This window comes from Mustelus asterias, chromosome 9 (genome assembly GCF_964213995.1).
Source record: "Mustelus asterias chromosome 9, sMusAst1.hap1.1, whole genome shotgun sequence".
In the NCBI taxonomy this organism is placed as follows: Eukaryota; Metazoa; Chordata; class Chondrichthyes; order Carcharhiniformes; family Triakidae; genus Mustelus; species Mustelus asterias.
This window is the reverse complement of record NC_135809.1, coordinates 89,394,804-89,412,863: the sequence shown is the minus strand read 5'-3', so window position 1 is coordinate 89,412,863 and position 18,060 is coordinate 89,394,804. Positions and strand designations below refer to the sequence as shown.

The 18,060-nt window shown below is 41.3% G+C and overlaps 1 protein-coding gene across 2 annotated transcripts in view; it reads right to left on the bottom strand.

Moving 5' to 3' along the window:
• Nucleotides 1-18,060, bottom strand: part of nap1l4b (nucleosome assembly protein 1-like 4b) — a 107,877-nt gene that overhangs the window by 79,107 nt on the left and 10,710 nt on the right. For both annotated transcript variants that reach the window (XM_078220495.1, XM_078220494.1), the window contains exons 2-3: nt 9,034-9,067; nt 6,989-7,056 (exon numbers count right to left, since the gene is read on the bottom strand). In XM_078220495.1, coding sequence (XP_078076621.1) covers nt 6,989-7,056; nt 9,034-9,050 — 85 coding nt within the window. In that variant the 5' untranslated portion in view covers nt 9,051-9,067. The remainder of the gene's footprint in view (nt 1-6,988; nt 7,057-9,033; nt 9,068-18,060) is intronic.

Genomic DNA, 18,060 nt, shown 5'->3' with positions numbered 1-18,060 from the left:
ACTTGACTTTTTGGCTAAGATCAAGTGTATGGACGGCACCCCATTGTCGGCCGTGCTTGGTCGAGGTCATTAGGTTACGCTGAGGCTTCTATGTTTCATATGAAGCAATTTTTAAAAGCGGCATCTCGGCCTTTTGGCTAAGATGCAAATGAGCTCAAGTCTTGGAGCAGGATCCTCCCCCTTCTCCAATCAGCTTGACTCATGTAGATCAGGCCCAGGACAGGGTGGTTTTGGTCTCCCGTCCTGTCTTGTCAGCCTGGATCTGAAATGTCTCAACTTGTTGAGACTCTGAATTGGATTTGATTTGATTGAATTGGAAAAGTATTTAAAAAAAAGGTAACTTGAGGACCAGAAGCAAGGGAAAGGTGAGTTGAGATTGTTATCTTTTTAACTGTAAAAGGGCAGTGGTATGCTCCTCCTGCAGGGATCAATCTACTCTCCCTGACAACTTTGTCTACAAGTATCCAGCTGACATTCCTCACAGACCGCACTGTTCGATTGGAGCAGCAGACGGACACACTGCGGAACACGGGAGTGGGGTGTGGGGGGGGTGGGGGGGGGGCGCAGAGGGTGATATAGACACTAGTTACAGGGAAGTTGTCATACCACAGGTTCAGTCAGGTAGATGGGTGAAGGGAAAGGGTTAATGTTTTTTGTACTCAATGTATTTTGTACCTAAAGGGTTAATGTATTTTGTACCTAAAAGGTTGAACTTTGTACTTACAATGTATCACAAGCATGGTCCTTCATTATGGCTAATCCCCTTGTTTATACTGCTTCTGACATTAATACAAGTTAACTTTTATTCTTATAACAATAGATAGTCAAATGTAAATGTGAATGTGTTTGCAGACATGCAAGTCTTACCTTTTCTACAGGCTTGCGTGGTAAATGTAAATGGAAGAAAGCATTAAAAGATGTGGAGCATGATAACAGCCGTTTAAAGGAGGACTCCCGCTGGGCCAGCTACAATTGTGCCGGTAACTTCAAAGGAAGGGCCATGGAAAAGCAGGAAACCTCAGACTGTATCGTGACTACAGCTGCCAGAGAACTGCTGCTTCGTGATCAAGGACTGTTGTATGGACTTTGATTCATGACCAGACCAATGTTTGTGTCGTGACTGGTGCTGGGAGCCATAATGTATATATATCCCCACTTTTGTGTTCAGAGAGAACTTTGGCTTCCGCTTTCAAGGGGTCAAGTTCTCCCGCAAGCTTGTGAGAATAAAGCCTTACTGTATTTTGACTCAGACAAGCCTCAGAGGTATTTTTACCTACTTCATGGGTGACTACCAGGAGAGGCAGGCAGGTAGTGCAGGAGTCTCCTGTGGCTATTCGCCTTTCAAACAGATGTACTATTTTGGATACTGTTGAGAAGGATAGCCTCTCAGGGAAAAATACTAGCATCAGCCAGGCCTATGGCACCACACCTGGTTCTGGTGTAGAGCAGGGTCAGGCAAAGAATAAGCAAGTAGTAGTAATAGTGGATTCGCTAGTTAGAGGTACAGACAGGTGTTTCTGTGGCCGCAATCAAAACTCCAGGATGATGTGTTGCCTCCCTGGGCCAAGGACATTCTTAAGGGAGAGGATGAGCAGTCAGAGAGGATGAGCAGTCAGAGGCCATTGTACACTTTGGTACCAAAGACTTTGGTAAGAAAAGGGATAAGATCCTGAATTGTGAATAGAGAGTGTTAGCCAGAAGGCTAAAGTGCAGGACCTCAAAGGTAATAATTTCTGGACTACTTTCGGTGCCATGTGCTAGCAAGAGTAGGAATGGGAAGATTAGGCAGATTAATGTGTGGCTTGAGAGCTGGTGCAGGGATTTAAATTTCTGCATCATTCGGATTTCTTCTGGAGCAGCAGTGAACTGTTCAAGAGGGACGGGTTACACCTGAACTGGAGGGGAACTAATATCTTGGCAGGGAGATTTGCTAGGGCCACTCGGGAGGGTGTAAACGAGTTTGGCAGGGGGGTGGAACCCAAAGCAGAGAGGTAGAAGAGATGGTTGAGGACAGCACAAAACTTAGAAAGTACGATAAATAGTAAAGGCAGTGTCAGTAATCCTAGTACTGGACAGATCAGGCAAGAGCAGGGCACAGAGCAAGAGAAGTCTGGATTAAACTGCATTTATTTCAATGCAAGAGGCCTCACAGGAAAGGCAGATGGAACTCAGGGCATGGATGAGTACATGGGACTGGGATCTTATAGCTATTACTGAAACATGGCTAAGAGAGGGTCAGGTCTGGCAGCTATATGTCCTCGGGTACAGATGCTTTAGGAACGATAGAACAGGAGATGAGAGAGGAGGGGGAGTTGTGTTTTTGAATAGCAGTACTGAGGGGGAATATTTCTGAGGGTTCGCCCACTGAGTCTAAATGGGTAGAACTGAAAAATAAGAAGGGGGAAATCACTGATAGGATTGTACTATAGGCCCCCAAATAGCAGGAAATTGAGGGGCAAATATGTAAGGAGATTACAGATAGCTTCAAGAAAAATAGGGTGGCAATAGTAGGGGACTGTAACTTTCCCAACACTGACTGGGACAGCCATAGTATTAGGGCCTTGAATAGAGAGATATTTGTTGTGTATTCAGGAGGAATTTCTCATTCATTATGTGGATGGTCTGACTAGCGAGGGGGAGCAACACCTGACCTCCTCTTGGGAAATAAGGAAGGGCAGGTGATAGAAGTGTTAGAGAGAGATCACTTTGGAACCAGTGATCATAATCCCATTAGTTTTACGATAGCTATGGAGAATGATAGGTCTTGCCCAAAAGTTAAAATTCTAAATTGACGCAAGGCCAATTTTGATGGTATTGGATAGGAACTTTCAAAAGTTGACTGGGGGAGTCTGTTGGCAGGCAAAGGGACGGCTGGTAAGTGGGAGGCTTTCAAAAGTGTAGTAACCAGGGTTCAGGGTAAGTACGTTCCTTTCAGAGCAAAGGGCAAGGTTGGTAGAGGTAGGGAACTCTGGATGACTCGGGATATTGAGGCTCTGGTCAAGGAGGAGGCATATGATGTGAACAGGCAGCTGGGATCAAGTGGAACGCTTAAAGAGTGTAGAGGGTGTTGGAGTAGAGGTTAGAGAGAAATCAGAGGGGGCAAAAAGGAGACACGACATTGCTTTAGCAGCGAAGGCAAAAGAGAATTCAAAGAGTTTCTACAAATACATAAAGGGTAAAAGAGTAATTAGGGAGAGAATAGAGCCTCTGGATCAGGTGTTTAAAAGATTTTCAGAGGTGGGACTGCATCTGAAACGGAGCAAGTGCATTTTTCAGACAAAGTGTGGAGTATCATAGAAATCATCAGAATCCCTACAGTGCAGATGGAGGCCATTCAGCCCATCAAGTTTGCACCGATAACAATCCCACCCAGGCCATATCCCTGTAACCCCACAGATTTACCCCGCTAATACCTCTAACCCAAGCATCCCCAGGACACTAAGGGGCAATTTAGCACGGCCAATGCACCTAACCCACACATCTTTCGAACTGTGGGAGGAAACTGGAGCACCCGGAGGAAACCCACGCAGACACGGGGAAAACCTGCAGACTTCACACAGACAGTGACCCAAGCTGGTCATAAAATCACAGCACAAGGTTAATCTCCTGTGTAAGGGAAAGTTCGAGCTATTAAGGATGCTCCAGATCCAAGGAATGTGTCAGAGCTCAGATCATTTTTGAGCCTGGTGAACTACTATGGAAAGTTTTTGCTAGATATTTCAACTGTGTTATCACCACTGTATAAACTGCTTCACAAAGAAACCAAATAGAAGTGGGAGTCAGCACAAAGGAAAGCTTACAAGGATGTGAAAATGTTATTGCAATCAGTTAACCTGCTGGTTCATTTTGATCAAGACAGGGAACGCATTCTGTCTTCCGATGCCTCGGTGTGGGGGTGATATTCGCATTTAATGGAGGACAGGTCAGAAAAATCCACTGACACAAGGCTGGAGAGATATATTCAGTTAGACAGGGAAAAGCCTGGGAACTACATGCTGGTGAGCCTAAGGTCTGTAGTGGGGAAGTTGTTAGAAGGTATTCTGGGAGACAAGATCTACAGGCATTTAGAGAGGCAAGGACTGATTAGGGACAGTCATCATGGCTGTGTGGGGAAAATCATGTCTCACGAATTTGATTTGAGTTTTTTTGAAGTGGTAACCAAGAAGGTAGATGAGGGCAGTGCAGTCAACTTTGCCTAAAAGACATTGGAAGGCCAAACTTGGAATATTGTACAATATCCTATTATAGAAAGGATATTATTAAACTAGAAAGAGCGCAGAAAAGATTTACTAGGATGCTACTGGGACTTGATGATTTGAGTTATAAGGAGGGGCTAGAAAGACTGGGACTTTTTCCCCTGGAGCCTTGGAGGCTTAGGGGTGATCTTATAGGAGTCTACAAGATAATGAGGGGCATAGATAATCAATATCTTTTCCAAAGGTAGGGGAGTCTAAAACTAGAGGGCATAGGTTTAAGGTGAAGGGGTAGAGATACAAAAGGATCCAGAGGGGCAATTTTTTCAGAGTGGTGTGTGTCTGGAATGAGCTGCCAGAGGTACAATTTTGTCTTTTAAAAAGCATATAGATAGTTACATGGGTAAGACTGGTATAAAGGGGTAGGGGCCAAAGGCAGGCAATTAGGGCTAGCTTAATGGTAAAAACTGGACGACATGGACAAGTTGGGCCGAACCACCTGTTCCATGCTGTAAACCTCTGACTCTATGACTCCACCTAAGCAAAGCAAATAACAAATCTGGAATTCAGTGTTAAAAAAAATCAGATCTTTGATTAAGTAATTCTGAAATAACCTTTTGTTAATTCAAATGTATCTGCTTCATAAGATGCAACTTTGGGACACTAAGCTGAAGCTACGTGGATTCAAGTGGATCAAGTTACTGACTCCAAATTATACACTGGTACTTGCTATTAAGCAAAGATAATATCTTCAATTTATCCCTCAACATCAATCCTTTTTTCTTTAATTAACCATCATCTCCTTGTCTAGTCATGGAGAAAACCCTTAAGTTGGCATTGCCTTTTAAAATGGTCTTGCAGTAGACTTTTGGCTGTGCGATGAAGGCATGGTAATAGTAAAAGCAAATTAGTTCCTAATTCATTACAAGTTTAGGTTTCAGGAAGCTAAAAGTGGAGACTTATCATAGGAATGGCAGAATGGAGAACAGCAAATGGTTCAGTGGAAATATGGTATCAAGGCAGTTAGGGACGCTGGCGGGTTGCATGCAGTTCAACAGTGTTGCAAACAGGTGCAATGGGGAGAGGAAAATGTGAATTTTTGGTCAACAATTTGGGGAAAACTTTATTTGTAGGTGAGAGTAGTGCAGCTGGGCTGATAGGGAGCTGACAGTAGACCGAAACAGCTTTGTCAGTGACAGAAGCACTTTTTAGATACTTTTTTAAAAAAAACACCAGAAGTTTCATTCTTTATGCCAGTATAATTTTAAAAAGATTTTCCATGTTTGTAATTAAAAGAATCACAATTGCAGGACAATTTAAAGACAGAAAATATTGGAAATGCAAATCGGCATTTTAAAAATAAAAGTTAACATTTTAGGGAAGAGCCTTAACATTTGCCCATTTTCTGTTTTATTCTGCATGCAAGTCAGAATTAGAGCAGACAGCTGTACAATTCATTTATGCTCCAGCAACTCAAGCAACCTCAACTCCTGCTAGATGGATCTGCATTCCTTGCAGTTGTTCAACCTGAAGACACAGCATACTGTCATGGATCAATCTGCTGATGGTTTTTTATCAATGGAAAGTATTTTATTACAGATTACAGAATGGTTAGAATTTCAACAGCATAAATCATCTATTCTGTTTTAATCTGTAACAGCAGGGTGTGCTCATGTTCATCACCATTCACCGGTGACACCTTCTGTAGAGTGCGTGGCCACAACTGGGCTCAGCTGCAAAGTCCACAAGTTAAACAGCTTGATGACACTCATTGCCTAAGGCCACACAAAGAATGATCATTTAATCAACATATAGCAGAGATGCACCAACATGGAATGTGCCCAGGAGTCAAATGCCTTCTAAAGTAGGAGAGAGAGATAACAAGGAAAAGGACCAACTGTGTCCTGTGATCGCTCATGTCCAGTAGAAATAGGTGCTCAAGTCTCATGAAAGCAGCATCCCACATAAAAGAGTAGATGATTTATGCTGTTAAAATGCAAAGCATTCATTCTGTAATCTGTGATTAAAATCTGTCCCCGTGAGACAAAAAAAAATGATTAGCAGATGGATTCAGATGACATAAGTTGGACAGTCTCATTCCAATGATCAGTGGGTATGAACTCAGCAAAATGTTGCTACATATAGCAGAAATGTATCAGTCTCACTTAAACTACAAAGGCAGACAATTAAAAAGACCATTAAAGGTGGTCTAGTGGCAGCTTGATTTTAGGTATTTCAGACAAATAGTTAAAGGGAAGCCTTAACTTTCATACCACATAACACAGCCAAAAGCCAAGCCAATATTGTAATCAATGTGGTTACTTAACATTTCCCCATGAAAAACAGTTAAAACCATTAAAAGATTTAAGACGGCAATGATTTAACACTCGTATGCACAATTGTAAGTCAGGTAACCATAGATTAAAGTTTAACTGCAAGTTCTCTCATTTACTAATGATGCATGAACTTCATGTGCAGCGTAAGAACACAAAACATTCATAAACCACTTCAGTCTAAATAATTGTGTCCCCCTAAAGATATTCATTTTCCCAAAACCAAAATTATGCTAGTTTATCTCAATGGTGGCAGTTAGAATGAAACGCCTAGCCAAAGGACTGACAGGAATTTATGAACAGTGTACACCTGATATACATGAGAGCGCTAGGCTAAGAGAAAAAAGGAAATGTACAATATTTATTTTTACACTCTAATTCCATGTTAAAAGTTCAGGTTACTAAACTATTTTAAAATTCAGTTAACATTTAAATATACTATCTCACTGACAAAAATTGTACCTTTTCCTTTGCTCTCAGCTGGCAGTTTGTCCGTTCCCAAAGGCTCCACAGAAGCATCATCCCCTTTACTGAAAGGCAAAACAGTATGTCGGAGAGCTATCAAATACAACAAGTAGTACATATAACCAAGCCTTCTTTTATCATGAAAAAGCAGCTTATGCAGAGCGCAAGCAAGGGTCTATGAAATACATTCCAACAAAAAAACCATGTTTAGACTGCTCTTCAAAATTAAAGTCATGCAGCAGGTTGGTTTAAGTACTGGGAACCTATCTGGGATAAAAGAATACTTACTCCCAAATTAAAATCTTTTTAAATTCAGCACCTAAAAAAATGTATACCCCCCACCACCACCAAATTGAGTTCCTTAATACTTGCATCTTTATAGGCAATGTTGAAATGATAACGAGGAAACAAAATGGGAGGAACTCCTGTGAGGTACCCAGCAGACTGGCCAGCCAGTGATGTAGGTCAGTCTTCAATTAGGTACAGCAGCTGATCTGTCCAATGCTTTACTACAAGTGACTCAAAAAAACTGCCTTGGCTTTGGAGGAACTTGCATATTAGTAATATCACCATTACAGCAGCTGCTTGCCATAACTGACTCAAGAACAGCATGATAGCTAGTTAACTTCACTAGTGCCACAGAATACACAGCCATGATTCTCAATTTGCACATGGGACTCAGTAATGCTAAAGAAGTGCCTACCTAATTGTAACACCCTTTCTTTTATTATCCCATCTTTCTTAAACTTATGTGCTACGCGACAAGAATCTCCCAGCCCAGCCTCCCGTTTAGCTGACACTATTTTCCACGTACATTAAAAACCTTTTTCCCTCAATGCCAACTCTCATGAACTGATGTCTCCTTCTTGTCTCCCCGTCACTCCAGCCCAGCTGCCCATTGCCCCATTTCCATCTTCCACAAACATTCACATGCTGCATTTCTGTTGTGACTCAGAAACTGACCAAACCCTATAAACCTCTGCAATTCCATCTTGACTGAGTTCCATCTTGACTGAATGGGCATTTGTAGGTGCATGCATTAATGTACACAAATCTCGTTCCTGACAAACTGTATGCCATATTTGTTTCACAATTAAATGACAACGTTTTACATCTAGTTCTATATCTAAATGAATACTACCTTCTTAAATTAGTCTTTTTCTCAAGGATTTCTATTGTATACTGTGATGTAAATGATGTTCTACTACGAAAACAGACCTAAATTATAGATTCCACATAAACACAAAACACGTCCTATGGCAAATAATTAGCATTTCCATTGTTGCTCCATCCTAGTTCTTGAAATTCAAACTTAATTCCTTAATTACAAATTGAAATGCAAGCACTTAGTTCTTTATTATACTTTTAAGAACATCTTCAATTGAGTCAGACAAATAACATACAATTAGTTCCTGGCAAGGATGAGATCATAAATACAAAATTATATCAAGCACTTTGTTGGGTAAAATCAAGACAGGGGAGGAGAGAGAGGAGCAGGGAGGAAAAAGAGAATTTTTTTCATAAAACCCCAGTAACTATTGTCAGTGCCTTTAACAAGAGTACAACAGCAATTACACAATGTAATTTGCAAGGCACTTCTCAGTTCTTATGTCACCCTCAAACTTGCTCAGTGTACCTTTGAACCCCTATTTAGAATAGCCAGTTTCCAGGTGTTAACTGAGCTGATTCAGTACTGTTCTATTTTCTTCCTTCAGAAAATGGTAGCAAGGCAGAATAGAGGCAGGCCAAGGAAATTGTGAATAGTTTTTCCTTTCCTGTTCCCTTGGTTTAAGTATCAGGTTTCTACCTGACAGATACTCATGATTGAAAACAAGAATTCCCCATGGGAGGAAATGACAAGATAATGGATAATCCTCCAAAGATCTTTCATGTTGCAATCTGAATTTGCTGAATTTCACAACCAACTAGAAGTTCTATTAAATATGGGGGAATATTGACTGCTGTTGTGTTCATTTTTCCCAAATTAAACGCCATGCTATAGAAATAGCAATGATCATGGTAATGGCATCAATTTGCCTTACCTGTTCTTATCAGCCATCTTTCACGTTGATTCACCTGAAAACATACAAGGAAAAAACAGGTCAGCGTGTTACAGGAACACAGCTACAAAGGTACCATCTTCAATCATAGTGCAATCTGATAAGCAGCAGCTTAGGGTGCTTAAAGGAGGAAAATTGACCACGAATGGGCAGAAAAGTGAACCCATAGCAATGAGAAAATTTAAGTGTTTCCTCACGAGGAAACTAAAGCATAGATCTGTACGGCAGGATATATTGCCCAATCTTTGAAAGTGATGATGCAGTGAGACAGTGGCTAGAATTATTGGCCTTAAAACAGTAAAACTGGAGTACAGAAACAATAAGTTAAATGTTACAAACATCAGAACAGCAACCTGCGAAATTAATAAAGACGGCAATGGATTATTAATAGTCAAGAGGATTAAATTTACTCCACAATATTGCAGAGTATATTTATACAAAAGTAACATTTTTGCCTGCTCCAATGTACGTATCTTAGATGTTTAATTGTCATTGGAAAGTGGAATTTAGGAATAGACTGAAATCTAGAATCTTGCTCTCATTGTTAACATAAATTTAATAGAGCAGCTTGGAGTGCAAATATAGCACTGACTTCTGTAAAAATGCACCACGAGTACAAGAAATTACTTTTTGATGTAGCTTCCATTAATCTGGAATAAATTGTGAAAGTATGTTACAAGTTAAAAGGACACCAACAATACTCTGAAAGAGACTACACAAAAGAGCTGTGCAAAATGCAAAACCAATAACCCTGTTAATTCCTCCCCCTCTCCCCCCCAACTTTATTGAAGGTTTATGATTCCACAGAATAGTCAATCAGCACTGGAGGAATGCATAAATTTAACAGAAGCAAAAGGTTTTCCAGGAATGATGAGAGTACAATGCATTTCATGATCAGATCCATTTGAATCATCGACGGTATTCAGCAGTAGTCCAATATAGTTAGTTCTCAGTAAGTTAAACTGATTAATTTATTATTTATGATTATCGAGAGGCAAGCCAATGTTCCTGCAGTGGCAACTGTATGCAATTTGATTAGTTTATTTAGTCATATAGATAACAGTTGACAGTTACAGAACACCTAGGAGGAGGTACCATCCAGGGATGGAGGCATGGACTATTTTCTAAATGGAAAAATGCTTAGGAAATCAGAAACACAAAGGGACTTGGGAGTCATTGTTCAATATTCTCTTAAGGTTAACATATAGGTTCAGTCAGCAGTTAGGAAGGCAAATGCAATGTTAGCATTCATGTCGAGAGGGCTAACATACAAGAACAGGGATGTACTTCTGAGGCTGTATAAAGCTCTCGTCAGACCCCATTTGGAGTATTGAGAGCAGTTTTGGGCCCCATATCTAAGAAAGAATGTGTTGGCCTTGGAAAAGGTCCAGAGGAGGTTCACAAGAATGATTCCTGGAATGAAGAGCTTCTCGTATGAGGAACAGTTGAGGATTCTGGGTCTGTACTCATTAGAGTTTAGAAGGATGAGGTGGGGGGATCTTATTGAAACTTACAGGGTACTGCGAGGCCTGGATAGCAGATGTGGAAAGAATGTTTCCACTAGTAGGAAAAACTAGAACCAGGGGGCACACCTCAGGCTAAAGGGACGATCTTTTAAAACAGAGATAAGGAGGAATTTCTTCAGCCAGAGAGTGGTGAATCTGTGGAACTTTTTGCCGCAGAAAGGTTGTGGAGCCAGGTCATTCGAGTGCCTTTAAGACAGAGATAGGTTCTTGACTAATCAAGAGGATCAGGGGTTACGGGGAAAAGACAGGAGAATGGGGATGAGAAAAATATTAGCCATGATTGAATGGCGGAGCAGACTTGATGGGCCGGGTGGCCGAACTCTGCTCCTACGGCTTATGGTCCAACAGGCCACAATCGAAACCTGATTTGCACTAACTAGGAAACTTACTATGCAAACACTGACTGAGCATTAAAAATGTTTTAAAAAATAATTCACAAGATACAAGTTTCATTGGCAAGGGTAGCATTTATCGTCTTTGAAGACTTTAAGAAAGTTCTCACCTATACCAGCAAGCACAGATTAACTGGCAATTTATTCATTTGCTGTTTGTGGGGCCTTGCATTGTTGAAATCATTGTCACATTTGTTATAATTACACTTCAAAAGTAATGCCCTGGTTTTGAAACACCATCAGGAACGTGAAAGGGCACCAAATAGCATATGCTCTTCATTCTTAAAAACTTCTATTTAAGGAAAAACCTTCAATATTTCATTTGTAAAATTTTAACTTGAACATTTAACCACAAAAGTTAACTGACTTCAAAAATATTTGTAACCTGAGTACTGAGTCATAGAGGTTTACAGCGTGGAAACAGGCTCTTCGGCCCAACTTGTCCATGCCACCTTTTTTTTTTAAACCACTAAGCTAGTCCCAATTGCCCGCGTTTGGCCTATACCTCTCTATACCCATCTTACACATGTAATGTCTAAATGCTTTTAAAAGACAAAATCGTACCCGCCTCTATTACCTCTGGCAACTTGTTCCAGACACTCTCCACCCTCTGAAAGAATTGCCCCTTTGGACCCTTTTGTATCTCTCCCACCTCACCAGAAACCTATGTCCTCTATTTTTAGACTCCCCTACCTTTGGGAAAAGGTGTTGACTATCTAGCTGATCTATGCCCTTCATTACTTTCTCCAATTTCACTTCTCAAAAAGAGCGTATATTATTTCTATCCTAAATGAAATCTTTCCCATGCCTTGGGTTTTGAAAGTAAATGCATGCCAAGCTTCTTGGAAGAAATTTCTCCCAAACTAAGGTTTTTGGGCTGTTCAATACCAATGAGCAAAGAGCGAGTGTTGGAAGAAAAGCAGGCTACAAAATGAAACGGTTCTGGTCGCCTCACTATAGGAAGGATGTGGAAAAGATTGAAAGGGTGCAGAGGAGATTTACAAGGATGTTGCCTGGATTGAGTGGCATGCCTTATGAGGGTAGGCTGAGGGAGCTCGGTCTTTTCTCCTTGGAGAGACGAAGGATGAGAGGAGACCTAATAGAGATGTAGAAGATGTTGAGAGGCAGAGATCGGGTGGACTCTCAGAGGCTTTTTCCCAGGGTGGAAATGTCTGCTACGAGAGGACACAGGTTTAGGGTGCTGGGGGGTAGGTACAGGGGAGATGTTAGGGGTAAGTTTTTCACACAGAGGGTGGTGGGCGAGTGGAATCGGCTGCCGTCAGTGGTGGTGGAGGCAAACTCAATAGGGTCTTTTAAGAGACTCCTGGATGAGTACATGGAGCTTAATAGGATGGAGGGTTATAGGTAGGTCTAGACGGTAGGGATGTGTTCGGCACAACTTGTGGGCCGAAGGGCCTGTTTGTGCTGTAGTTTTTCTATGTTTCTATCAACTGGAATCAGTTTTACTCACTTTACAGGTGCTGCCTGGCCTGAGAGTATTTTCAACTTTTACTGTTTTATTAGATTTCCAGCATCTGCGGTTTAAAACAGATTCTGCACTCTTATATGGGGTAATGTTATGTCATTGAACTACTATTTGTCAATTATGGCAATAGTGGCCATCACCTTTCTTCCAAAAGGTGGTAAACACTGTTTAAACTAAAACCAAGAATGGTTGGAAAAGTATTATACCTTTGGAACACATTTCTTGCAGTCTTACACTAAGACTAATGGCTTTGTAGACTGTAATGCAATAAAATTTGTGAAAGGCTCATTTCTTAAGTCTCATGCAGAATCGAACAAATATGCCTTAAAAAGCCTCAATGTAGTCCAGACCCAAACGCCCATGAAAAGCTGTCACAACAATCAAATTCAGATAAAATGGTAGCAATCAAGCTTTCATTCTCATCCAGACTTTACACAAGCATGTCTCAAAATCTAATTTCCTTTGAATTCTCACATTATGTCTCTGATCAATTTTACCATTTAATTATATGCTTGGAACATCAATTAATCTCTGAACCACTGCCTGACGAACTGAACTTTGCCTTCATTTTCTGTTTCTCATCGTTAAACAAGGTATAAATGCAAGATGATTTTGATGCATGAAATTAAACAAAAGCACAGAATTGACTTTAGTGACACAGAAGTCAGAGGTGGAAAAAAAAGCATGATACAGTAAGGGAGCACCGAAACAGATAAAGATAAATTCGTAGCCATAGTTCTGGATGACCATAAGCTGCTCTCCCTGTTGAGGCAAGAGCTGACTACTGGTGATTTAACCTGAAGTTCACCACACCTCAGGTGAGGGGCAAGGTTGAGAAGACAGGCCTTCACGAATAACTTCAGCCTGTATGGGAATTGAATCTGCACTGTTGGCGTCGCACTGCTTCACTAACCAGCTGCCCAGCCAACTGAGCTAAACCGACCTCCAAGCACCCATACAAGCAGCATGGTGATCCCCACCCTGCTCTGATCAACAACTTTAACCATACTATACTTTGATTTAACAACATGGAGTCAGTGGTGGCACTCTTGCCTGAGGCAGGGGGTCATGAGTTCCAACTTTATTCCAGTGATTAAGCACATAACCTCAATACAGCACTGAGGGAGTGATGCATTGCAGAAGACAATATAGCTTGTGGAATAATGAAACATGCACAGGAATGACAGTGGTGATGCCATTGTCATTCCTGGGCATGTTTCATTATTGGACATGCTAAATTTAAATTGCCCCTTGGTGTCAAGGAGATTAGCAGGGTAAATACATGGGGTTAAAGGGATAGGGCATGGTTGGTATCATTGTCGGTGACAGTTCAATGGGCCAAATGGCTCCGCCTGCACTGTAGGGATTCTATGATTACTAAATTCATGCACGTATACTTAATAAAGTGCAACCCGACCAAATACCAAAAAAAGTCAATTTTTTAAGCTACTGAAGGCTCAAGAAACTGCGTGCCATTCAGACTATTGGGAATTTTGATATATCATCTTCAAACTTCCACCATTTAATTCCAGTGATATCACTGATATTTTCCTAAATCAACATACTTAGATATTCCCATTGCAGAATAATGAATTCTGGGAAGTGGTAGTGCTCAGCCTTCAACACCATTATTCCCACAGAACTCATCTCCAAACTCCGTGGCCTGGACCTCAGCACCTCCCTCTGCGACTGGATCCTGAACTTCCTAACTCGCAGACCACAATCAGTAAGGATAGGCAACAACAACTCCTCCACGATCATCCTCAACACCGGTGCCCCACGAGGCTATTTTCTCAGCCCCCTACTATACTCCTTATACACCTATGACTGTGGCCAAAGTCCCCTCCAATTCGATCTTCAAGTTTGCTGACGACACCACCGTAGTGGCCGGATCTCAAACAACGACGAGACAGAGTACAGGAATGAGATGGTGAACTGGTGTGGCAACAATAATCTCTCCCTCAATGTCAACAAAACTTCAGAAAGCGTAAAGAAAAACACGCCCCTGTCTACATCAACAGGGAAGTAGAAGAAAGGGCCGAGAGCTTCAAGTTTTTAGGTGTCCAGATCACCAACAACCTATCCTGGTCCCCCCATGCCAACACTATAGTTAAGAAAGCCCACCAACACTACTTTCTCAGAAGACTAAGGAAATTTGGCATGTCAACTACGACTCTCACCAAACTTTACAGATGCACCATAGAAAGCATTCTTTCTGGTTGTATCACAGGTTGGTATGCGTCCTCCTCTGCTCAAGACCGCAAGGAACTACAACAGGTTGTGAATGTAGCCCAATCCATCACGTATACCAGCCTCTCATCCATTGACTCGGTCTACACTTCCCGCTGCCTCGGTAAAGCAGCCAGCATAGTTAAGGACCCCATGCACCCCGGATATTCTCTCTTCCACCTTCTTCCTTCGGGAAAAAGATACAAAAATCTGAGTCACGTACCAACCGACTCAAGAACAGCTTCTTCCCTGCTGCTGCTGCCAGGTTTTTGAATGGACTTACCTTGCATTAAGTTGATCTTTCTCTACACCTTAGCTATGACTGTAACACTACATACTGCAGTCTTTCGTTTCCTTCTTTATGAATGGTATGCTTTGTCTGTATAACTCACAAGAAACAATACCTTTCACTGTATGTTGTGACAATAATAAATTAAAATTGTGTTTTCTGAACAAAAATATGGAAAAATTATGGAATTCTTATAGAACTTTGGAAAACAGTCCAAGAGAAAAAATAAACCACACGGCAAACTACCAAATGACTTGGGGAACAAGCAATGGCAGAAGTAATATGAAAGGTCTCACAACCAGCCCAAAAAGCTATTGGCAATAAGATATACTGTGAGTTGGTCAAATTACATTCCGATCAGGCCTTTAGATATCAACATTTGATTTTATGACCCATTATTTAACAGCATGTTGAGTTAAAACAGATCAGGAAATTTTCATCTCATCTAAACTTGAAGCAATTGACTACCCATAATTTTAAACATACCATGTGGCAATTCAAACGTCAAAGAGCCAATTAAATGCTCGTAACTTGACACCAAATTTTGAACATAGGAAAGAGGTAGTTCCTCCTGTTACCTCGAAAGCGCTTAGTGACAATGATGAAGGGAACATCGTCACTTGGTAAGAGGCAGAACAAGATCCATACTCTGACAGCGATGTGGGGCTAAAGCATTTCACCTGCAGAAACTGATTTGCGGTAAATGTGCCCAGCCTGCTAAGAGGAGGAAGTATAACTGGGGCAAGACCACCAAAAGGAGAAACAACTGGTACAGCCGCATGAGACACTTACAGTGGTGTTTCGCCGATTCAGGAATGGATTCCATGAAGGGACTACCCTGAAGCCCAGGCGTTCCACTGCATATCTACACAACAAACAATGCTCTAGTTTGGGGGGAAAACGTGCCTATGTTAAAAGTGCTATAGAAACGCAATGTTATCAATGCTCACATTAGCCAACACCAGAAATGCAAAATTGGGAAACACCTTTTAAACACAGAGGCAGGATAAGATAATTTAGCCCTTCAAAACTATTCTGCTTTTCAATGAGATCATGGCTGACCTACAACCAACTCTATATGCCAGCCTTTGCCCCATATCTCTTATCGAAAAGAATTACTTCGTTTTAGAATTTACAATTGATGTATCAATTGTCATTTACAGGGAGCTCCAAACTTCTTTCACAAAGTGTAGAAATGTTTCTTAATTTTACTGCTGAAGGTCCAATTTGAAATTTTAATTTTCGCCAATGTTCCTTAGTCCAATAAGCAATGGAATAATTTCTCACTACCCACCTCAAGATCTTGAAAACATTAAATCACCCTTTAACCTTCTAAATTCCATGGAAGACAGCCCTAGTTTGTATAATCTCTCCTTACAAAGAACAACGAAAATTACAGCACAGGAACAGGCCCATTCGGCCCTCCAAGCCTGCACCGACCATGTTGCCCGACTGAACCCCCTACCCTTCCAGGGACCATATCCCTCTATTCATGTATTTGTCAAGACACCCCTTAAAAGTCACTATCGTATCTGCTTCCACTACCGAGTGGGAGTCACAGTAAGGAGTCTAACAACACCAGGTTAAAGTCCAACAGGTACATCTCCCACTCACCTGACGATGGAGCAGCGCTCCGAAAGCTAGTGGCATTTGCTACCAAATAAACCTGTTGGACTTTAACCTGGTGTTGTTAGACTCCTTACTGTGTTCTATGACCGAGCCAGTTCTGTATCTACTTTGCCAGCTCACCTCTGATCCCATGCGACTTCACCTTCTGCACCAGTCTGCCATAAGGGACCTTGTCAAAGACCTTACTGAAGTCCATGTAGACAACATCACTGCCCTACCTGCATCGACTATCTTCATCACTTCCTCAAAAAACTGATCAAGTTAGCGAGGCACGATCTCCCCTTCACAAAACCATGTTGTCTCTCGCTAATACGGCCAGTTTAGCCTTTGGAGTCATGGAGGTATGGTAAATCTATGCTGCGCTTCCTTGAAGGCCAAAATATCATTTTTAAAGTGTGAATCATGAAGTTAGTTAACCCAAAGGTTGATTCCCCAATCTGCACCATGATAAACCAACGATTTTCACACTGCTGCAAGTCAAACTTAATTCTCTTACACAAGTATGAGCTACACAGAATCTACAACAGGAGAACAGGTTAATTCAGATCAACTGGCTTATGTTGATGTTTATACTCAAGAACCTCCTTCCGCTTCTTCCCACCCTGCTTCCATATTACTCCACAACTATTCAATTGTCTCAAGTCTCTCCACAAGCATATCAATACAATCCTCTTCAATCACCCCAAATGTAAATTTGACATTCTTACCACTGAGCGAGAAGCCATAAAATATATATACACGTCCCATATCCAGGACTCAGCCAAATGGCAAACAATCTCTGAATGTCCAAGCTATCAAACCCATCCATGTGTTAAAGATATCAGATGTCCTACCTTCTTCTTTGATGGGTATTTCATAGAATCATAGCATGATCTTAGCACAGAAGTCAGACTTCAGCCTGACATACCCATGTCAGCCCTCTGACAGACAACACTACGCTTAGTGAAATGTCACAAGGATCTGTGATGGGGTCTCAGCTATTTAGTTTTATATTATTGACTTAGATACATTACTCTGGCTCAGTGTCTAAGTTTGCTGATGATGCAAAGCTAAGTGGGAATACAAGCTGTAGAGGAGGACACCGGCTGCAAAAAGATATAGAATGGTTTAATGAGGGGACAATAAGATGGCACAATTCTTTTTATTAAAGGTATGCAACTTAGAAATGTCCAGAGAGACTAGGAAAACAAAATGTTGACATGCAAGTACAGAAAGCAATTAGGGAAGCAAATGACATGTTGGCCTTTATCACAAAGGGATTGGGGTAAAGAAATAAAGAGGTTTTGCTACAATTGTACAGAACTTTTCATACCTGGAGTAGTGTACGCAGTTTTGGTCTGCCTACTTAAGGAAGGATATACTTACATTGGAAGCAGTACAACCAAGATTTACTAGATTGGTGACTGGGATGAAAGGACTGAACTCTGGTGAGAAGCTGAATCAATTGGGCCCAAATCC